The sequence below is a fragment of the Passer domesticus genome, chromosome 27 (genome assembly GCF_036417665.1).
Source record: "Passer domesticus isolate bPasDom1 chromosome 27, bPasDom1.hap1, whole genome shotgun sequence".
Taxonomy (NCBI): Eukaryota; Metazoa; Chordata; class Aves; order Passeriformes; family Passeridae; genus Passer; species Passer domesticus.
Genome location: NC_087500.1, coordinates 2,434,202 through 2,456,775, shown reverse-complemented (window position 1 = coordinate 2,456,775; position 22,574 = coordinate 2,434,202). Strand labels below are relative to the sequence as shown.

The 22,574-nt window shown below is 51.6% G+C and overlaps 3 protein-coding genes and 2 pseudogenes across 3 annotated transcripts; all 5 read right to left on the bottom strand.

The window, feature by feature from the left end:
- Window positions 1-1,863: 1,863 nt before the first annotated feature.
- On the bottom strand, window positions 1,864-2,618 carry LOC135286855 (feather keratin Cos1-1/Cos1-3/Cos2-1-like; annotated as a pseudogene).
- A 4,643-nt stretch (window positions 2,619-7,261) lies between these two features.
- LOC135286539 (uncharacterized) lies at window positions 7,262-11,012 on the bottom strand (annotated as a pseudogene).
- Window positions 11,013-14,160: 3,148 nt separating this feature from the next.
- On the bottom strand, window positions 14,161-14,469 carry LOC135286538 (feather keratin Cos1-2-like). Its single transcript, XM_064399626.1, has one exon. The coding sequence runs from the start codon at window positions 14,467-14,469 to the stop codon at window positions 14,161-14,163; it is 309 nt and encodes a 102-aa protein (XP_064255696.1).
- Window positions 14,470-17,614: 3,145 nt separating this feature from the next.
- LOC135286536 (feather keratin Cos1-2-like) lies at window positions 17,615-17,923 on the bottom strand. The gene has a single exon (XM_064399625.1). The coding sequence runs from the start codon at window positions 17,921-17,923 to the stop codon at window positions 17,615-17,617; it is 309 nt and encodes a 102-aa protein (XP_064255695.1).
- A 3,148-nt stretch (window positions 17,924-21,071) lies between these two features.
- On the bottom strand, window positions 21,072-21,380 carry LOC135286535 (feather keratin Cos1-2-like). Its single transcript, XM_064399624.1, has one exon. It carries the CDS (start codon window positions 21,378-21,380, stop codon window positions 21,072-21,074), a length of 309 nt encoding a protein of 102 aa, XP_064255694.1.
- Between the last annotated feature and the right edge of the window lie 1,194 nt (window positions 21,381-22,574).

Sequence of the window (22,574 nt, the reverse complement as noted above, 5' to 3'; positions counted from 1 at the left end):
TAATTCTGCAACAGAACTGGTTAAGTTACCAGGGAAACTTTGCAATTGTCCCAAAGAAAATGGAACAGAGATGTTTTTTTAAATTTCACTGATGGGGGTTTTCTTGGTTTGAGATAATTTAAAGAATGGGCAATCTAAAATAAGTAATCTTAATTCTAATAAACCCATTTCCACCAATAAAGAACAAAATATGAGTAGATATAAATGAAAAAAACCCAAACAGTTTACTAACGAACAGAACAGGCAAAAAATAGCTGTAAATTACTGCTAGATACAAAATTGCTGAACCTCAAAAAACCCCATGGGAACCAAAAGAAACATGAAATTCCAGAAATATCCTTCCCAAGGTGTCTGCATGGCTTGAGGGACAAGGGGAAGATGACATCACACCCTTTCCTTCCAAGATGGCAGGGGACCATATGGTCCAGGGAAAAAAGGGACAAGATAATGGTAAGTCCTGCTGGGAAAGGCAAGAACCTGTAGAGCAGTTCTAGTGGCTGATGAAGACTTGCCAGCTTAGGTGGGGTCTGCGCTGCTGCTGCTTCCTCCTGCCATTCATGGGGCTCCCCTGATGCTGCTGCTGTCCTCTGAACTGTGCTTGTGGTGGAAGGGAAAGGACAGGTCTGTCCACAGCAGCATAGGGTGGTCTGACCCCAGGAACTTGCTCGCTTTTTCGCTCCTGGCAAAGTTTTTGAAGTTAATTTCAAAAAAGTTTCTAATTGCGAAATTCAGTCTTTAAAAGTGGCTACAGTTGTAAATCAAAAGTAAGTACCTTCAAAGCCAAGATCCCACCTTCGCCAATTGGTGAAGAAAAGAGAGAAGAAGGTGAAGAAAAGAAAAAGGTGCCATGAAAGAGAAAGAGTCTCTGTTTCCATATTCTTCTTTCCTGGAGTGGGGGCTAATCCATCTTGACCAGCTTGCTGGAGCATGGCTGCCTGCAGAGACTGGCAGCACCTGTGCAATTCATCTCCAGGTAGCTCAAAAGTGCTATCTGTAGTCTCTCTGAGACAAGGGAACAAAAACAAAAAGAGAACCCAAAAATGAAGAAGCCTTTCTCCAAGCAAGACCAAGAGCCCAGCCAGGCAGTAGCCCATGGGGTGTTTGGTTCACAGGAATGGGGACTGCGACTGCGTAGCCTGAATATGGCAGATACTGATATCACCTTGTGATTCACCTCAGCCTTGTATGTCTGGAAGGCAACCAGGTGATGAAGAAGTGTATGGGTTGCATATTTCATCTGTCTTTGACCATCTGTGCTGACCTGTAGACCATATGATGGAGGGGAGGAGAAGGTAGAGGTGAGGTTGTGGGCTGTCCCCAGAACTTTGTTTCCCATCTCTATTGCTGCGACTGTTCAAAGCCGGGGTTTCCCTGAAGACCATTCTCTGTGGGGTAGACAGGGAAGATTTTGACAGCTCCAAAAGAAAAGGCAAGAAGTGAAGTTCACTGCAGGGAGTCACAAAACTTGTTTTCTCCAACTTTTTCCTTGCGTTGACCGGAAGAGTTCCCGTGGAAAGAAGGAGGTTTTGGAGGCCATGGCTTGGTTGCAAAACAACTTTATTAAGTCTAGAGAAGAAAAGGAGGTGCCTCACAAAGACCACTTGGAAGACCAATAAGATGCAGTAGAGTTCCTGCAGGTTGTCAATCTGCCCACTCTAAAGAGGGAGGAAGAGGAAGGGCAACAAGTTCTCCCATGTTGGTCTGGGGAGACACAGATAGCAAAAGAAAGAGAAGAAGAGGAGACAGGAGAAGAAGGGGACAGCAGCTTGAAACTCTAATTACAATGTCCCAAAGCTCTATCTCCTGCTCAGAATCAGGTCCTGAGGTTGTGGAGGTTCTTGCCCGAGGATGCTGCCAGTAGATTTAGCAGGGACGGCATCTGCTGCCACCAAAGCAGTTGGTGATGCAGGAGATGTCAAAGCCCCCAGAGCTGATGGGCACTCCGCCACAGCTAAGGATGTTGCCAACAGCAGCAGAGGTGGAGGATCCCACGGCGGTGTTCTGTGGGAAGGAGCTGAGGATGGGGCCAGGCAGGGTCACCAGCACAGGGGAGGGCTCGATGACGACATGGGAATCCTGGCACTGCCGGACACAGCACTCATTGCAGCTGCTGGCCAGTGGGCAGGGGCCGCAGGGCTGGCAGCAAGGGTCGCAGGGCTTGCAGCAGGACATGGCTTGGGCTCACAGGTGCACCTGGCACAGAGGGCAGGGAGAAGCACAGAGTAAGGACACATGAGAAGCAGCAGTGCACCCAAACACCCTGCAGCCAAGGCACCTCCTGGCCCAGCTCAATGCCCAGGAGTGTTCTCAGCCCAGTCCCAGCCTCTCTCTGTCTGCACAAGACCTTCTGTCCCCTGCCCTCTCCCAGCACAAGCAGCTCCCAGCCCTCAGCTCCAACAGCCCCTCTCAGCTGAGACCTCCAGCCAGGCAAGAGCTGCTCTTGAAGCAGCAGCAGGAGGAGGAGGAGAAGGGGCTTTGCACTCACCTGATTCCTGAGGAGGAGGAGGTGAGAGAAGTGGATGAGAGAGCAGAGACTTGGGCTGCCTTTTATAGCAGTTGTGCTCTGCCTCAGGCTCAAAGGCTCCTTTGTGGAAGTGGTTATTTTGTGACCAGCTCATGGCAAATGCTAACCATCCAAGCTAATAATTGGACTGTGTCCTGTTTTCCTGCATTGCTGCCTTTTCATTTCCTGGCTTCTGCCATATGACTTCCTATATGAAGGTCTCTTTGTGTAATTGCTGTGATGAGATGGTCAGTGATTTCCGAGGCAGAAAATGTCAACACAGGAAGAACGCTCTGATCAAGGGCTGGTGGCATCCCTAGTGGCCAGGTGATGTTCACTTAGGTCATTTCTGATTGGATTGTTCATGGCAAAGTTTTCAGGAAATGGGCACCGCTCTTGTGCTTCTTGCTCACAAGCTTAATAACTGCAACGTGAGGGGACATGTCAGAACTTTTGATGTTCTTTCCATCTTCTACTCTGCTCCTTATTATCTCCTGTTCTCTATATGTCCCAGGCCCGTGTAGTGGGGATGTGTTGCCCTCTCTCCCTCGGCATGAGAGTCAGATGGACACCCTGCAGGAGGTCCACTGCATCTTAGTGGCTGCTCCTGGCTCCCTTTGTGAGCCACCTCCCCTTCTTCTTTAGACTCATTAGTGTTGTGCATCCAGACCTCGGCCTCCAAGTCATCCTTTATTCTGTGGCAACACTTCCAGTCTGCTCAGTGAAAAAGGTTGAGAAGCTGTGGGTGGGATTTTACTTTGTGTCCTTTCTCTTGTAGTTGATGAAGACATCCCTGGCTACTCTGCAGCCAATGGACGTACGATCCTGGACGTAAAGAATGGCAGCAGTGAATATGAGAAACAATCTTCACCTTGGGAGTAATAGTCCACAACCTCATCCCTTCCTTCTCCTCCTCTCCATTACCTGGTCCATGAGTGTGGTCAAAGACATGACACCCTTTTGAAATCTGTATAATTCTTCAGTACTGGCAGGGCCAAACTGCTGTTCCAGACATGCAGGACTGAGGTGATTCACAAGTTGGGATCAGCGCTTGCCACAATCAGGCTGTGCAGAGAAAAGCAGTGTATAACATTTGTCAACTGCTCCTCTAAATGTTAACATCTTGCACAGCTGCAGCCTCCCTTAAAATGCAATAGCACAGAACAAATTTCTTATGCCTGGGAACACACAAAGTTACCTCTAGGATGGGTTTTGTTGTGTGGCTGACTGGCCTACTCATATGTTGTGGCCAGTATTTCTGTTGGAGAACAGGACAACCCTGTGCTTATGGTAGATTAACTCCTCTACTACTTGACCAAGAAGGTTTGAAACATGAAAGAGAAAAGTGTTCATCTTATCAGTTGACAGAGGACAGTGATCCTCAAGTTACCCTTTATAGTTACCCTTTATAGTGAGCTGGTCACTGCTGCCTTTTGAACACCTGGAGTCAGGGTAGCTGTGAACTATCACACCATAAAGAAAACAATGTGTGCTTTAATTAAAGATATAAATTACACTTCACAAGCATTAAGAGCCCTAAGTACAGAAATGACACAAGTCATAGAAGCTGCCCTTGGAAACTGAGCAGCAATTGACTACTTGGTGTTGAGACACAATCAGGATGTGAAGAATTTAATGGGATGTGTTAGTTCAATCTTTCCCATAAGTCCTGACTAATAGCAAAGAAAGAATCAACTAAAGAAACTAGCCAAAGTGCTACAGACAGAGAAGGACTGGATTTCTCTTTGCTGTTTTAGTGGGTGGGTAATTTCTCAGTTCCAGATGGTTAGGATAGTTGAAACAACCTGTTGTAGTTACTGTGATGTGATGTGGTACTCATGACCTTAATCACTTGTTGTTTAATTCAGTGCATACTGCTGTGCAGACTTGGTCAATATAATAACTGGATATGGCACTTTAAAGAAATTATATTAAAGTCTCAAAGTGGGGATTTGCTATGGAACAAGTTCTATTTCTTCAGAAAGTTTTTGCTGCAGTGGGGGAAGATGTTGGAAAATTCTTTTGACCTAACACCTAGTGTATGATCCCTATATTCATGGTTAATGCTTAGGTTTGCAGCAGGCAGTGCTTAGTACAAATACCAGAGATTAATGTGGCCTAATGCTTCCTCATTTACTTATATTGGTGATTAATATGGATTAGCCAATATCCTATGTGCTAGTTGGTGTTTTTACAGTTGTTTTAATATAAAAGTTAGACCTTCTATGTTGGTCAGTTGTAATGGTTTCTCCCATATACCCCATTTTGTTCCCACTAATAGTTAAGTCCTAAGTTATTTACCACAAAATTTTCTGATAACTTGTCTGCCCATCAGTGTGTCAGTCTCCCTGCTCTTCCCCTCATTCCCTAATAAGCCCTTGTCAATCTCAGTTGTACTGCCCCTTACTCTTGTCAGTCATTCTTGTCACTCCCCTTGTGTTCTCAAATGTTCTGTGACAGTTAGCTCTGTCTCGATGGTTGATTGGCTTGTAAGTCTTCTTCCCTCCCCTGAATAATCCCTATTGGATTTGTTAAATGATGTAATCCTCCCCTAAGAGTCCCTCATTGCATGAGAGTTGTATCCACCCCTTGTACCATCCCCTCTTTAAAAATGCTAATCAGACCTATTTTCTCTGTCACTCATCTCTGACCCTCCTGGGAATAAACCTTCCTTGGATTAATACGAGTGATCTCTCCCAATTTCCTTTGTCTCGGTTCCTTGTACCTGGTTTCCCTGCTGTGCTACCCACGCCACAGCCTGCTGCAGGGAGCCACAAACTCCCTGCAAGCACCATCACCTGCAGAGGTCTCAGGCGAGATCTGGGGGCGGTCACTTTCATGCGTGCCCTGTGGCCACAGGAAGTGTGCTAGCCAGCAACTTTCTACCCGGTGGCCACAGTGTGCGGTCACAATTCTACTTTTGAGTACAAGGATTGTGTGTCAGAGTGAAAAATGATGGAGTAATACTTTATGACCTGACCACATATTTGGGATACTCTCAAAAAGAAAAGATTCATCAGAAGATCTGGAACCATATCCAAACAAGTTGATGGAAATATTTAACCTATGTGCATGTATTCAAAAAAGTGATGAATATGTACTAGTTTTCCTAATACAGCCTTGCCTATTAGGTTAGTGGGAATGCATAGAGGAGACATCCCCATGCATCCAGCTCTGTAATAATGTAATGTCAACTTCTTGATGCAGGAAATTTGTTGGAGAGTTTATTTCCCAGTGTTTGGTGACAGTGGGGCTTTGAGCAGCCGGGTCTGGGGATGGCAGTGAGTGGGACAAGATTGTTTAACCTAAAGCCTTTGATGACTCTGTGATCTGTGGGCTGCCCATGGCAGACCCTGTCTTCACCAGGGTCCATCTTCATTTGTCTATCTTGCAGTCCCCTTTGGGCACAGGTTTTGTCAAAGGCTTCCCTTGGGAAGGCATTGATGGACAGAGATTACACCTATCCATACTTGGCAGAAATGTGAATTAACAGTGAAGCCCTAAGTCTTCTGCACAAACTCAACCTAAAGTCATTTACCACTGTGTATCCTGTGTATGGCTGATTGCAATTCTAACTTCTGAAATATCTCAGCACTGCATCTTCGGACAGAGATGGGCACTGCATGAGCTGAGGACCCCTGTGAGATTGAGATGTGTTCCTCATCTGCCTGTGCTGCTGTGTGCAGGCTGTGGACCCTCGACTGGGTAATGGAGGGGAGGAGAAGGTAGGGATGAAGTTGCGGGCTGTTTCCACACATTGCTGTTTCCCAGCTGTTGGGAGGGAAAGGTTGAAACGGAAAGACTTGGAGAGCAGGGTGATAGATTTGCACAAAGTGACCTGGTAGGTGGGGAGGCTGAGAACATCCATGTGGGAAACTTCACATATTTACTGCTGATTATCCTGTCTCTCTTTTGAGAGATAATATAAAAGCTGTCAGAACCTTAAGAGGCATCTCTCACAGACAGTCTTGAGCCTCCTGCTGGGAGAGGGAGAGATCAAAAAACTCTAAGGACATAAAAGCAGAGCATTGTGATAAACTGCATGTGCGTGAGGCCCCTTGAGGTACTGGGACAGGCAGTGACCTGCCAGGATTGGACGACCCTAATGGTGCCACTTTTCCTCTCTTATGTGTCTCTACAACCTGGCAGTGCCTTGGGACCCTTGAGCTAATAAGGTAATGAAATAAATCTACTCTTTGTATTTCAGCTGTGTTTGGTGACATGGATGTATCAATTCACACACCAATGGACTTCTGTTATCCTTTGGAGTCTTGCTGTTCCTGATGGCCATTGACAGTGCAGTACCCAGGTATGTTTTCCTCAGCTCCAAGGCAAAAAGGCACAAGGTAAAATAAACTGCAGGAACTCCCACCCTCAGCTTTTCTGCCTTTTATCCTGAACAGACTAGAAGACTGTCTGTGGAAAGGAGAGCTCGGAGGACAAGGCTTAGTTGTGCAATGAATTTAATGAGTCAAAAGAAGAAAAAGAGGTGGCATAAAGACAGCACCAGGACCAGCCATTAAGATGCAGTGGAGCTTCTCTAGGGTGTAGATCAGGCTGTCCTAATGAGGGAGGGAAGACAACATGTCTCCATTAGGCTGGCCTGGGGAGATATTGGGAGCAAAGGAAAGAAAGAGAAAAGTAAAACAACTGAACAATGCCATGAAGCTGTAAAGAAAATATCCCTAAGCTCTACCTCCTGGCAGTGCCAGGTTCCAAGGCCTTGAAGATTCTTTCCCAAGGATGATGCCAGCACAACTAGCAGGGACGGCATCTGCTGCCACCAAAGCAGCTGGTGATGCAGGAGATGTCAAAGCCCCCAGAGCTGATGGGCACTCCGCCACAGCTCAGGATGTTGCCAACAGCAGCAGAGGTGGAGGATCCCACGGCGGTGTTCTGTGGGAAGGAGCTGAGGATGGGGCCAGGCAGGGTCACCAGCACAGGGGAGGGCTCGATGACAACGTGGGAGCTCTGGCACTGACTGACACAGCACTCATTGCAGCTGCTGGCCAGTGGGCAGGGGCCGCAGGGCTGGCAGCATGGGTCGCAGGGCTTGCAGCAGGACATGGCTGGGGCTCACAGGTGCACCTGGCACAGAGGGCAGGGAGAAGCACAGAGTAAGGACACATGAGAAGCAGCAGTGCACCCAAACCCCCTGCAGCCAAGGCACCTCCTGGCCCAGCTCAATGCCCAGGAGTGTTCTCAGCCCAGTCCCAGCCTCTCTCTGTCTGCACAAGACCTTCTGTCCCCTGCCCTCTCCCAGCACAAGCAGCTCCCAGCCCTCAGCTCCAACAGCCCCTCTCAGCTGAGACCTCCAGCCAGGCAAGAGCTGCTCTTGAAGCAGCAGCAGGAGGAGGAGGAGAAGGGGCTTTGCACTCACCTGATTCCTGAGGAGGAGGAGGTGAGAGAAGTGGATGAGAGAGCAGAGACTTGGGCTGCCTTTTATAGCAGTCCTGCCTTGACTCAGGCCCAGAGGCTCCTTAGTGGAAGCCATAATTTTCTGACCAGCTCGTGTCAAATGTGCACTATTCCAGGTAATGGTAGGGGCAGTGTCCTGGTTTCCTGTACTGCTGCCTTTTCATTTCCTGGCTAATTCTCTGGGCTTTCCTACATGAAGAGTCATTTCTGTAAGCACTGGGATGAGAGATTCAAGGATTTCCTGGGCAAAACCAATGCTGTGTGCATTTAGAATGCTCAGACCATCAGCTGGCAGCATTCTCTGTGGACAAATGTGTTCACCCGTGTCATTCCTGTGGGTTTGGTTTTGTCCAAGATGTCAGGAAATGGGCGTCAGTCTCGTGCTTCTTGCCCCAATGCCCAAGGACATGCCATGTGAGGGATCGTGACACATCATTTTCTGTTGCTTTTCCCATCTCTCCATGATGGCCACTCAGTGTTGCACACAGTTCTGCCTGTGCTGGGAGGGATGGACTCTGTTGCTACTTTAACAGTGCTCAGAGAAAAAATGGTGTTGGCCTCATTTGGATTGTCATCTTTCTGTGCACTCTCAGTGGGTCCTCTGGGAATATCAGGAGTTGTCTGGGGCCTGATCCTTGTCCAGGACACCTGAGTAATTTTCTGCCAGACTTGTCTCCAGTATCTCGTCAGCAGAGTTCCCAGAACTGCACATCTTTGCTGTCTGTTCCTGACTCTTTGCTGACTTTCTGGGACCACACAGATCTTTGCATTATTCCATGCAGGCATGTTTGTGTACAAGTGCATCATTCTGTGCTTGGGTGACACTGCTGAGGGCATGTGCAGGTCAGAGCAGCAGGACTGTTCGCTGGAGTGTTCGTGATGTCAGAGAGAGCGATGTTTCCTTTGACATCAGGAATGGCACTTTGTGTGGGGTCTACAGCTGAATGGTTATGGCTTCAAGCTGGCCATGAGATCTAGCACTGAAATCAGCCTCTGCCTCCTGCACTCTTCATTTCTGATTTATGGAGAGGAAGAAACAGCAAGGCAGCCAGGCCGTTTCTGCAGGGTGTTATCGTTCAGTGGATCTCCTTCTGGTGGAACGTTGCTGGTGAGCAGGGTGGGACACAGGCTCCTCCTGTCCAGGCCAATGCCAGCTGCGTTTCTACATCTCAGCAGGCTGGTGCTGACTGAGCAGGGCTGAGACTCCCCAGCACATGGGTCTTGGATCAAAGGAACCCATTTTCAGGTGTTGCTCTGCTGTGAGATACAGGCCAGCTGGATCAACACATATACCATAGCTGAGTGCGGTTCCCTTCCCTTTGGAGGCTGTAGAGGGTTAGAATGTTTTTGTTTGGTTGTTTTTTCCTCCAGGAATTTTGTTCCATAATTTCCTAAAAACTGTGAGTGACTGGGTAGTTAAGGAAGACAGAAGAAGTGGCCATGCTGAGGGGAGGAAGGCATTTGGCTGCACTCCTCTTATTTGAGTGTTTCAGCAGGGAGAGACATGGCAGCGCTGAGGGGAGAATTAATCGCCACTCTGGGGTTCCATCTCCTGCTGCCTTTCTTCTAGTGCGTGTGGAACTCTGCTCGTAAGAGCAGCCATTGCACTGGGACCTTGTTTACACTCTACCTCACTAGATGAGGGACTTTTCACCATCTATTCAGGTGCTTGGAATTCCCACTCCGCCTTTCCTTTAACTGCTTGGAGCCAGGCTGCCACTCTTGGGCCCCTGCAGCTTTTTCGCCACTGCTCTGGGTTTTGTTGCACTGCAGGGCCGCAGCCCCTGCCTGCAGAGACATCCCGTAATTCCAGCTTCAGCTGCAGAGCTTCTGATACATTTCATCCACCACCCAGGGATTTTAATTAATTCCTGCTGTTCCAGCTTGCTGGTCCCAAGAGTCCAGCTGTGGCAGTGGGATCAGCTGCCCCCCAGGCTTCTCAAAGCAAAGCCTTTCTTCCATCCCTTCCTGTCTCGGTCAAGCCGCCATTCCGGCATGAGCCCTGAGCTGGTGCCACAGCGCCCTCTGCAGCCTTGGCGGAATCTTGGCACGCGCCCTGCCCAGCCGGGAGCCAACAGCGCCCCTGCTGGCCGTGACCGGAGCTGCGGTCCCGTCTGCCCTGGGTGTCTGGGCAGCAGCTGGGCCCTGCCGAGTGCTGAGGGACTCGGGGAGGTTTGGATCTCATCTCCTTCTTTTCAGGAGTGCTGGCCACAGACCTCAGGCCAGGTAATGAAGTTGTGATAGGAAGAGCTGAGTTGTGGGCTGTCCCCAGCTGTTGTTTCCATCCGCACTCCTTTGGAGCGCAAGTCTCCATGATGGCCTTTGTCTGCCACATAGCCAGGGATGTTCTTCATCAGCTCCAAGGGAAAAGGGCACAAAATAAATCCGCTACAACGCACCCAGAACATTGCTTTCTTTGCGTTGTCCTGAACAAAGTGGAGGGGTTGCCCCAGTGCAATAGACAACTCAGAGGCCACGGCTTGAATGCAACATAATTTAATAAGTTTAAAGAAGAAAAGGAGCTGGCTGACAGAGAGCACCAGGAGCAGCCACTTCGATGGAGCTCCCATGTGGAGCTCTTTGCAGTGCTCTGCAGAGGAAAGACATGCTCTGCATGTCCACACTAGAGTGTCTGGGTAGAGAGGGACAGAAGAGGAGAGGAGAGTAGAACAAGGAAGCCATGGTCCAAAGCTCTAAATACAATTGTCAGAAGCTCTATCTCCTGCCCAAAGGCATGGTTGGAAGTCTTGGGCGTTGTTGCCGGAAGACATGGCCAGCAGCTTTAGCAGGGACGGCATCTGCTGCCACCAAAGCAGTTGGTGATGCAGGAGATGTCAAAGCCCCCAGAGCTGATGGGCACTCCCTGAGAGCTGAGGATGCTGCCAACAGCAGCAGAGGTGGAGGATCCCACGGCGGTGTTCTGTGGGGAGGAGCTGAGGATGGCGCCGGGCAGGGTCACCAGCACAGCAGGCGGCTCAATGACCACATGGGAGCTCTGGCACTGCCTGACACAGCACTCATTGCAGCTGCTGGCCAGCGGGCAGGGGCCGCAGGGCTGGCAGCAAGGGTCGCAGGGCTTGCAGCAGGACATGGCTTGGGCTCACAGATGCACCTGGCACAGAGGGCAGGGAGAAGCACAGAGTAAGGACACATGAGAAGCAGCAGTGCACCCAAACACCCTGCAGCCAAGGCACCTCCTGGCCCCCACTGCACAGCCCAGCTCAAAGCCCAGGAGCATCCTCAGCCAAGTCCCAGCCTCTCTCTGTCTGCACAAGACCTTCTCTCCCCTGCCCTCTCCCAGCACAAGCAGCTCCCAGGCCTTGGCTCTGACAGCCCCTCACAGCTGAGACCTCCAGCCAGGCAAGAGCTGCTCTTGAAGCAGCAGCAGGAGAAGAGGCTCTGCACTCACCTGTATCCTGAGGAGGAGAAGGTGAGAGAAGTGGATGAGAGAGCAGAGACTTGGGCTGCCTTTTATAGCAGTCCCGGCCTGCCTCAGGCCCAGAGGCTCCTTAGTGGAAGCCATAATTTTCTGACCAGCTCGTGTCAAATGTGCACTATTCCAGGTAATGGTAGGGGCAGTGTCCTGGTTTCCTGTACTGCTGCCTTTTCATTTCCTGGCTAATTCTCTGGGCTTTCCTACATGAAGAGTCATTTCTGTAAGCACTGGGATGAGAGATTCAAGGATTTCCTGGGCAAAACCAATGCTGTGTGCATTTAGAATGCTCAGACCATCAGCTGGCAGCATTCTCTGTGGACAAATGTGTTCACCCGTGTCATTCCTGTGGGTTTGGTTTTGTCCAAGATGTCAGGAAATGGGCGTCAGTCTCGTGCTTCTTGCCCCAATGCCCAAGGACATGCCATGTGAGGGATTGTGACACATCATTTTCTGTTGCTTTTCCCATCTCTCCATGATGGCCACTCAGTGTTGCACACAGTTCTGCCTGTGCTGGGAGGGATGGACTCTGTTGCTACTTTAACAGTGCTCAGAGAAAAAATGGTGTTGGCCTCATTTGGATTGTCATCTTTCTGTGCACTCTCAGTGGGTCCTCTGGGAATATCAGGAGTTGTCTGGGGCCTGATCCTTGTCCAGGACACCTGAGTAATTTTCTGCCAGACTTGTCTCCAGTATCTCGTCAGCAGAGTTCCCAGAACTGCACATCTTTGCTGTCTGTTCCTGACTCTTTGCTGACTTTCTGGGACCACACAGATCTTTGCATTATTCCATGCAGGCATGTTTGTGTACAAGTGCATCATTCTGTGCTTGGGTGACACTGCTGAGGGCATGTGCAGGTCAGAGCAGCAGGACTGTTCGCTGGAGTTTTCGTGATGTCAGAGAGAGCGATGTTTCCTTTGACATCAGGAATGGCACTTTGTGTGGGGTCTACAGCTGAATGGTTATGGCTTCAAGCTGGCCATGAGATCTAGCACTGAAATCAGCCTCTGCCTCCTGCACTCTTCATTTCTGATTTATGGAGAGGAAGAAACAGCAAGGCAGCCAGGCCGTTTCTGCAGGGTGTTATCGTTCAGTGGATCTCCTTCTGGTGGAACGTTGCTGGTGAGCAGGGTGGGACACAGGCTCCTCCTGTCCAGGCCAATGCCAGCTGCGTTTCTACATCTCAGCAGGCTGGTGCTGACTGAGCAGGACGGAGCAGAACCCATATTCAGGTGTTGCTCTGCTGTGAGATGTAACCACATAGCACAGCTGAGTGCTGTTCTCTCCCCTTTAGCAGATGTTGAGGGTTAGAATCTTTCTGTTTGGGTTTTTTTTTCTCCAGGCATTTTGTCCCTTGATTTGGGAGGAAACACTAATGCCTGGGGTACTTAAGAGAGAGAAAAGAAGTGGCCAAGTTCAGGGAAAGAAGGCATTGGGCTGCACTTGTTTTATCAAAGTGTTTCTCATGGAGGCCCAAGATGCCGAGATTTTTGGACTGAGAAAATGTCTTTGAGTGCAGCCCCTAGCTGTCTTTCTCTCTCAGCTTTCAGAGTGGAGAGAGATGGCAGCGCTGTGGGGAGAATTCATCACCACGGTGGGGTTTGGTCTCCTGCTGCCTTTCTTCTACTGAGAGTGGAGTTCTGCCCAGAAGAGCCACCTTTGCACAGGGACCTTGTTAACACTCTGCCTCTCTAAAAGAGGGGCTTCTCACCACCACCTTGCCTTTATGAGCACTGCTTGGAGCCGGGCTGCCACTGCTGGGCCCCTGCTGCTTCTTTGGCACTGCTCTGGGTTTTGCTCCATTGAGCGCCCTGCCTGCAGAGACATCCCGCAGTTCCAGCTTCAGCTGCAGAGCATCTGATACATCTCATCCACCACCCCGCGATTTGCACTCGTTCCAGCTGTTCCATCTTGCTGCTGCCAAGAGTCCAGCTGTGGCAGTGGGATCAACGGCCCCCCGGGCTTCTCAAAGCAAAGCCTTTCTTCCATCCCTTCCTGTCACGGAGAAGCCGCCATTCCGGCATGAGCCCTGAGCTGGTGCCACAGCGCCCTCTGCAGCCTTGGGGGAAACTTGGCACGTGCCCTGCCCAGCCGGGAGCCAACAGCGCCCCTGCTGGCCGTGACCGGAGCTGCGGTCCCGTCTGCCCTAGGTGTCTGGGCAGCAGATGGGCCCTGCCGAGTGCTGAGGGACTCGGGGAGGTTTGGATCTCATCTCCTTCTTTTCAGGAGTGCTGGCCACAGACCTCAGGCCAGGTAATGAAGTTGTGATAGGAAGAGCTGAGTTGTGGGCTGTCCCCAGCTGTTGTTTCCATCCGCACTCCTTTGGAGCGCAAGTCTCCATGATGGCCTTTGTCTGCCACATAGCCAGGGATGTTCTTCATCAGCTCCAAGGGAAAAGGGCACAAAATAAATCTGCTACAACGCACCCAGAACATTGCTTTCTTTGCGTTTTCCTGAACAAAGTGGAGGGGTTGCCCCAGTACAATAGACAACTCAGAGGCCACGGCTTGAATGCAACATAATTTAATAAGTTTAAAGAAGAAAAGGAGCTGGCTGACAGAGAGCACCAGGAGCAGCCGCTTTGATGGAGCTCCCATGTGCTTTCTTTGCGCTGCTTTGCAGAGGAAGGAAGGACGGCATGTCCACACTAGAGTGTCTGGGTAGAGAGGGACAGAAGAGGAGAGGAGAGTAGAACAAGGAAGCCATGGTCCAAAGCTCTAAATACAATTGTCAGAAGCTCTATCTCCTGCCCAAAGGCATGGTTGGAAGTCTTGGGCGTTGTTGCCGGAAGACATGGCCAGCAGCTTTAGCAGGGACGGCATCTGCTGCCACCAAAGCAGTTGGTGATGCAGGAGATGTCAAAGCCCCCAGAGCTGATGGGCACTCCCTGAGAGCTGAGGATGCTGCCAACAGCAGCAGAGGTGGAGGATCCCACGGCGGTGTTCTGTGGGGAGGAGCTGAGGATGGCGCCGGGCAGGGTCACCAGCACAGCAGGCGGCTGAATGGCAACGTGGGAGCTCTGGCACTGCCTGACACAGCACTCATTGCAGCTGCTGGCCAGCGGGCAGGGGCCGCAGGGCTGGCAGCAAGGGTCGCAGGGCTTGCAGCAGGACATGGCTTGGGCTCACAGGTGCACCTGGCACAGAGGGCAGGGAGAAGCACAGAGTGAGGACTCATGAGAAGGAGCAGGGCACCCAAACACCCTGCAGCCAAGGCACCTCCAGGCCCCCACTGCACTGCCCAGCTCAAAGACCAGGAGCGTCCTCAGCCCAGTCCCAGCCTCTCTCTGTCTGCACAAGACCTTCTCTCCCCTGCCCTCTCCCAGCACAAGCAGCTCCCAGGCCTTGGCTCTGACAGCCCCTCCCAGCTGTGACCTCCAGCTAGGCAAGAGCTGCTCTTGAAGCAGCAGCAGGAGAAGAGGCTCTGCACTCACCTGATTCCTGAGGAGGAGGAGGTGAGAGAAGTGGATGAGAGAGCAGAGACTTGGGCTGCCTTTTATAGCAGTCCTGCCTTGACTCAGGCGCAGAGGCTCCTTAGTGGAAGCCATAATTTTCTGACCAGCTCATGTCAAATGTGCACTATTCCAGGTAATGGTAGGGGCAGTGTCCTGGTTTCCTGTACTGCTGCCTTTTCATTTCCTGGCTAATTCTCTGGGCTTTCCTACATGAAGAGTCATTTCTGTAAGCACTGGGATGAGAGATTCAAGGATTTCCTGGGCAAAACCAATGCTGTGTGCATTTAGAATGCTCAACCATCAGCTGGCAGCATTCTCTGTGGACAAATGTGTTCACCCGTGTCATTCCTGTGGGTTTGGTTTTGTCCAAGATGTCAGGAAATGGGCGTCAGTCTCGTGCTTCTTGCCCCAATGCCCAAGGACATGCCATGTGAGGGATCGTGACACATCATTTTCTGTTGCTTTTCCCATCTCTCCATGATGGCCACTCAGTGTTGCACACAGTTCTGCCTGTGCTGGGAGGGATGGACTCTGTTGCTACTTTAACAGTGCTCAGAGAAAAAATGGTGTTGGCCTCATTTGGATTGTCATCTTTCTGTGCACTCTCAGTGGGTCCTCTGGGAATATCAGGAGTTGTCTGGGTCCTGATCCTTGTCCAGGACACCTGAGTAATTTTCTGCCAGACTTGTCTCCAGTATCTCGTCAGCAGAGTTCCCAGAACTGCACATCTTTGCTGTCTGTTCCTGACTCTTTGCTGACTTTCTGGGATCACACAGATCTTTGCATTATTCCATGCAGGCATGTTTGTGTACAAGTGCATCATTCTGTGCTTGGGTGACACTGCTGAGGGCATGTGCAGGTCAGAGCAGCAGGACTGTTCGATGGAGTGTTCGTGATGTCAGAGAGAGCGATGCTTCCTTTGACATCAGGAATGGCACTTTGTGTGGGGTCTACAGCTGAGTGGTCATGGCTTCAAGCTGGCCGAGAACTAGCACTGAAATCAGCTTCTGCCTCCTGCACTCTCCATTTCTGTTTCATGGAGAGGGAGAAACAGCAAGGCAGCCGGGCCACTTCTGCAGGGTGTTACCATGAAGTGGTTCTCCTTCAGGTGGAACGTTGTTGGTGAGCAGGGTGGGACACAGGCTCCTCCTGTCCAGGCCAATGCCAGCTGCGTTTCTACATCTCAGCAGGCTGGTGCTGACTGAGCAGGACGGAGCAGAACCCATATTCAGGTGTTGCTCTGCTGTGAGATGTAACCACATAGCACAGCTGAGTGCTGTTCTCTCCCCTTTAGCAGATGTTGAGGGTTAGAATCTTTCTGTTTGGGTTTTTTTTTCTCCAGGCATTTTGTCCCTTGATTTGGGAGGAAACACTAATGCCTGGGGTACTTAAGAGAGAGAAAAGAAGTGGCCAAGTTCAGGGAAAGAAGGCATTGGGCTGCACTTGTTTTATCAAAGTGTTTCTCATGGAGGCCCAAGATGCCGAGATTTTTGGACTGAGAAAATGTCTTTGAGTGCAGCCCCTAGCTGTCTTTCTCTCTCAGCTTTCAGAGTGGAGAGAGATGGCAGCGCTGTGGGGAGAATTCATCACCACGGTGGGGTTTGGTCTCCTGCTGCCTTTCTTCTACTGAGAGTGGAGTTCTGCCCAGAAGAGCCACCTTTGCACAGGGACCTTGTTAACACTCTGCCTCTCTAAAAGAGGGGCTTCTCACCACCACCTTGCCTTTATGAGCACTGCTTGGAGCCGGGCTGCCACTGCTGGGCCCCTGCTGCTTCTTTGGCACTGCTCTGGGTTTTGCTCCATTGAGCGCCCTGCCTGCAGAGACATCCCGCAGTTCCAGCTTCAGCTGCAGAGCATCTGATACATCTCATCCACCACCCCGCGATTTGTACTCGTTCCAGCTGTTCCATCTTGCTGCTGCCAAGAGTCCAGCTGTGGCAGTGGGATCAACGGCCCCCCAGGCTTCTCAAAGCAAAGCCTTTCTTCCATCCCTTCCTGTCACGGAGAAGCCGCCATTCCGGCATGAGCCCTGAGCTGGTGCCACAGCGCCCTCTGCAGCCTTGGGGGAAACTTGGCACGTGCCCTGCCCAGCCGGGAGCCAACAGCGCCCCTGCTGGCCGTGACCGGAGCTGCGGTCCCGTCTGCCCTGGGTGTCTGGGCAGCAGCTGGGCCCTGCCGAGTGCTGAGGGACTCGGGGAGGTTTGGATCTCATCTCCTTCTTTTCAGGAGTGCTGGCCACCGACCTCAGGACAGGTAATGAAGTTGTGATAGGAAGAGCTGAGTTGTGGGCTGTCCTCAGCTGTTGTTTCCATCCGCACTCCTTTGGAGCGCAAGTCTCCGTGATGGCCTTTGTCTGCCACATAGCCAGGGATGTTCTTCATCAGCTCCAAGAGAAAAGGGCACAAAATAAATCCGCTACAACGCACCCAGAACATTGCTTTCTTTGCGTTTTCCTGAACAAAGTGGAGGGGTTGCCCCAGTACAATAGACAACTCAGAGGCCACGGCTTGAATGCAACATAATTTAATAAGTTTAAAGAAGAAAAGGAGCTGGCTGACAGAGAGCACCAGGAGCAGCCGCTTTGATGGAGCTCCCATGTGCTTTCTTTGCGCTGCTTTGCAGAGGAAGGAAGGACGGCATGTCCACACTAGAGTGTCTGGGTAGAGAGGGACAGAAGAGGAGAGGAGAGTAGAACAAGGAAGCCATGGTCCAAAGCTCTAAATACAATTGTCAGAAGCTCTATCTCCTGCCCAAAGGCATGGTTGGAAGTCTTGGGCGTTGTTGCCGGAAGACATGGCCAGCAGCTTTAGCAGGGACGGCATCTGCTGCCACCAAAGCAGTTGGTGATGCAGGAGATGTCAAAGCCCCCAGAGCTGATGGGCACTCCCTGAGAGCTGAGGATGCTGCCAACAGCAGCAGAGGTGGAGGATCCCACGGCGGTGTTCTGTGGGGAGGAGCTGAGGATGGCGCCGGGCAGGGTCACCAGCACAGCAGGCGGCTGAATGGCAACGTGGGAGCTCTGGCACTGCCTGACACAGCACTCATTGCAGCTGCTGGCCAGCGGGCAGGGGCCGCAGGGCTGGCAGCAAGGGTCGCAGGGCTTGCAGCAGGACATGGCTTGGGCTCACAGGTGCACCTGGCACAGAGGGCAGGGAGAAGCACAGAGTGAGGACTCATGAGAAGGAGCAGGGCACCCAAACACCCTGCAGCCAAGGCACCTCCAGGCCCCCACTGCACTGCCCAGCTCAAAGACCAGGAGCGTCCTCAGCCCAGTCCCAGCCTCTCTCTGTCTGCACAAGACCTTCTCTCCCCTGCCCTCTCCCAGCACAAGCAGCTCCCAGGCCTTGGCTCTGACAGCCCCTCCCAGCTGTGACCTCCAGCTAGGCAAGAGCTGCTCTTGAAGCAGCAGCAGGAGAAGAGGCTCTGCACTCACCTGATTCCTGAGGAGGAGGAGGTGAGAGAAGTGGATGAGAGAGCAGAGACTTGGGCTGCCTTTTATAGCAGTCCCGGCCTGCCTCAGGCGCAGAGGCTCCTTAGTGGAAGCCATAATTTTCTGACCAGCTCATGTCAAATGTGCACTATTCCAGGTAATGGTAGGGGCAGTGTCCTGGTTTCCTGTACTGCTGCCTTTTCATTTCCTGGCTAATTCTCTGGGCTTTCCTACATGAAGAGTCATTTCTGTAAGCACTGGGATGAGAGATTCAAGGATTTCCTGGGCAAAACCAATGCTGTGTGCATTTAGAATGCTCAGACCATCAGCTGGCAGCATTCTCTGTGGACAAATGTGTTCACCCGTGTCATTCCTGTGGGTTTGGTTTTGTCCAAGATGTCAGGAAATGGGCGTCAGTCTCGTGCTTCTTGCCCCAATGCCCAAGGACATGCCATGTGAGGGATCGTGACACATCATTTTCTGTTGCTTTTCCCATCTCTCCATGATGGCCACTCAGTGTTGCACACAGTTCTGCCTGTGCTGGGAGGGATGGACTCTGTTGCTACTTTAACAGTGCTCAGAGAAAAAATGGTGTTGGCCTCATTTGGATTGTCATCTTTCTGTGCACTCTCAGTGGGTCCTCTGGGAATATCAGGAGTTGTCTGGGTCCTGATCCTTGTCCAGGACACCTGAGTAATTTTCTGCCAGACTTGTCTCCAGTATCTCGTCAGCAGAGTTCCCAGAACTGCACATCTTTGCTGTCTGTTCCTGACTCTTTGCTGACTTTCTGGGACCACACAGATCTTTGCATTATTCCATGCAGGCATGTTTGTGTACAAGTGCATCATTCTGTGCTTGGGTGACACTGCTGAGGGCATGTGCAGGTCAGAGCAGCAGGACTGTTCGCTGGAGTGTTCGTGATGTCAGAGAGAGCGATGTTTCCTTTGACATCAGGAATGGCACTTTGTGTGGGGTCTACAGCTGAATGGTTATGGCTTCAAGCTGGCCATGAGATCTAGCACTGAAATCAGCCTCTGCCTCCTGCACTCTTCATTTCTGATTTATGGAGAGGAAGAAACAGCAAGGCAGCCAGGCCGTTTCTGCAGGGTGTTATCGTTCAGTGGATCTCCTTCTGGTGGAACGTTGCTGGTGAGCAGGGTGGGACACAGGCTCCTCCTGTCCAGGCCAATGCCAGCTGCGTTTCTACATCTCAGCAGGCTGGTGCTGACTGAGCAGGACGGAGCAGAACCCATATTCAGGTGTTGCTCTGCTGTGAGATGTAACCACATAGCACAGCTGAGTGCTGTTCTCTCCCCTTTAGCAGATGTTGAGGGTTAGAATCTTTCTGTTTGGGTTTTTTTTTCTCCAGGCATTTTGTCCCTTGATTTGGGAGGAAACACTAATGCCTGGGGTACTTAAGAGAGAGAAAAGAAGTGGCCAAGTTCAGGGAAAGAAGGCATTGGGCTGCACTTGTTTTATCAAAGTGTTTCTCATGGAGGCCCAAGATGCCGAGATTTTTGGACTGAGAAAATGTCTTTGAGTGCAGCCCCTAGCTGTCTTTCTCTCTCAGCTTTCAGAGTGGAGAGAGATGGCAGCGCTGTGGGGAGAATTCATCACCACGGTGGGGTTTGGTCTCCTGCTGCCTTTCTTCTACTGAGAGTGGAGTTCTGCCCAGAAGAGCCACCTTTGCACAGGGACCTTGTTAACACTCTGCCTCTCTAAAAGAGGGGCTTCTCACCACCACCTTGCCTTTATGAGCACTGCTTGGAGCCGGGCTGCCACTGCTGGGCCCCTGCTGCTTCTTTGGCACTGCTCTGGGTTTTGCTCCATTGAGCGCCCTGCCTGCAGAGACATCCCGCAGTTCCAGCTTCAGCTGCAGAGCATCTGATACATCTCATCCACCACCCCGCGATTTGTACTCGTTCCAGCTGTTCCATCTTGCTGCTGCCAAGAGTCCAGCTGTGGCAGTGGGATCAACGGCCCCCCGGGCTTCTCAAAGCAAAGCCTTTCTTCCATCCCTTCCTGTCACGGAGAAGCCGCCATTCCGGCATGAGCCCTGAGCTGGTGCCACAGCGCCCTCTGCAGCCTTGGGGGAAACTTGGCACGTGCCCTGCCCAGCCGGGAGCCAACAGCGCCCCTGCTGGCCGTGACCGGAGCTGCGGTCCCGTCTGCCCTGGGTGTCTGGGCAGCAGCTGGGCCCTGCCGAGTGCTGAGGGACTCGGGGAGGTTTGGATCTCATCTCCTTCTTTTCAGGAGTGCTGGCCACCGACCTCAGGACAGGTAATGAAGTTGTGATAGGAAGAGCTGAGTTGTGGGCTGTCCTCAGCTGTTGTTTCCATCCGCACTCCTTTGGAGCGCAAGTCTCCGTGATGGCCTTTGTCTGCCACATAGCCAGGGATGTTCTTCATCAGCTCCAAGAGAAAAGGGCACAAAATAAATCCGCTACAACGCACCCAGAACATTGCTTTCTTTGCGTTTTCCTGAACAAAGTGGAGGGGTTGCCCCAGTACAATAGACAACTCAGAGGCCACGGCTTGAATGCAACATAATTTAATAAGTTTAAAGAAGAAAAGGAGCTGGCTGACAGAGAGCACCAGGAGCAGCCGCTTTGATGGAGCTCCCATGTGCTTTCTTTGCGCTGCTTTGCAGAGGAAGGAAGGACGGCATGTCCACACTAGAGTGTCTGGGTAGAGAGGGACAGAAGAGGAGAGGAGAGTAGAACAAGGAAGCCATGGTCCAAAGCTCTAAATACAATTGTCAGAAGCTCTATCTCCTGCCCAAAGGCATGGTTGGAAGTCTTGGGCGTTGTTGCCGGAAGACATGGCCAGCAGCTTTAGCAGGGACGGCATCTGCTGCCACCAAAGCAGTTGGTGATGCAGGAGATGTCAAAGCCCCCAGAGCTGATGGGCACTCCCTGAGAGCTGAGGATGCTGCCAACAGCAGCAGAGGTGGAGGATCCCACGGCGGTGTTCTGTGGGGAGGAGCTGAGGATGGCGCCGGGCAGGGTCACCAGCACAGCAGGCGGCTGAATGGCAACGTGGGAGCTCTGGCACTGCCTGACACAGCACTCATTGCAGCTGCTGGCCAGCGGGCAGGGGCCGCAGGGCTGGCAGCAAGGGTCGCAGGGCTTGCAGCAGGACATGGCTTGGGCTCACAGGTGCACCTGGCACAGAGGGCAGGGAGAAGCACAGAGTGAGGACTCATGAGAAGGAGCAGGGCACCCAAACACCCTGCAGCCAAGGCACCTCCAGGCCCCCACTGCACTGCCCAGCTCAAAGACCAGGAGCGTCCTCAGCCCAGTCCCAGCCTCTCTCTGTCTGCACAAGACCTTCTCTCCCCTGCCCTCTCCCAGCACAAGCAGCTCCCAGGCCTTGGCTCTGACAGCCCCTCCCAGCTGTGACCTCCAGCTAGGCAAGAGCTGCTCTTGAAGCAGCAGCAGGAGAAGAGGCTCTGCACTCACCTGATTCCTGAGGAGGAGGAGGTGAGAGAAGTGGATGAGAGAGCAGAGACTTGGGCTGCCTTTTATAGCAGTCCCGGCCTGCCTCAGGCGCAGAGGCTCCTTAGTGGAAGCCATAATTTTCTGACCAGCTCATGTCAAATGTGCACTATTCCAGGTAATGGTAGGGGCAGTGTCCTGGTTTCCTGTACTGCTGCCTTTTCATTTCCTGGCTAATTCTCTGGGCTTTCCTACATGAAGAGTCATTTCTGTAAGCACTGGGATGAGAGATTCAAGGATTTCCTGGGCAAAACCAATGCTGTGTGCATTTAGAATGCTCAGACCATCAGCTGGCAGCATTCTCTGTGGACAAATGTGTTCACCCGTGTCATTCCTGTGGGTTTGGTTTTGTCCAAGATGTCAGGAAATGGGCGTCAGTCTCGTGCTTCTTGCCCCAATGCCCAAGGACATGCCATGTGAGGGATCGTGACACATCATTTTCTGTTGCTTTTCCCATCTCTCCATGATGGCCACTCAGTGTTGCACACAGTTCTGCCTGTGCTGGGAGGGATGGACTCTGTTGCTACTTTAACAGTGCTCAGAGAAAAAATGGTGTTGGCCTCATTTGGATTGTCATCTTTCTGTGCACTCTCAGTGGGTCCTCTGGGAATATCAGGAGTTGTCTGGGTCCTGATCCTTGTCCAGGACACCTGAGTAATTTTCTGCCAGACTTGTCTCCAGTATCTCGTCAGCAGAGTTCCCAGAACTGCACATCTTTGCTGTCTGTTCCTGACTCTTTGCTGACTTTCTGGGACCACACAGATCTTTGCATTATTCCATGCAGGCATGTTTGTGTACAAGTGCATCATTCTGTGCTTGGGTGACACTGCTGAGGGCATG

Bases quoted from the DNA above. Each gene is read 5' to 3' on its own strand.
- LOC135286536 (XM_064399625.1), bottom strand. From the start codon at position 17,923: ATGTCCTGCTGCAAGCCCTGCGACCCTTGCTGCCAGCCCTGCGGCCCC.
- LOC135286535 (XM_064399624.1), bottom strand. From the start codon at position 21,380: ATGTCCTGCTGCAAGCCCTGCGACCCTTGCTGCCAGCCCTGCGGCCCC.
- LOC135286538 (XM_064399626.1), bottom strand. From the start codon at position 14,469: ATGTCCTGCTGCAAGCCCTGCGACCCTTGCTGCCAGCCCTGCGGCCCC.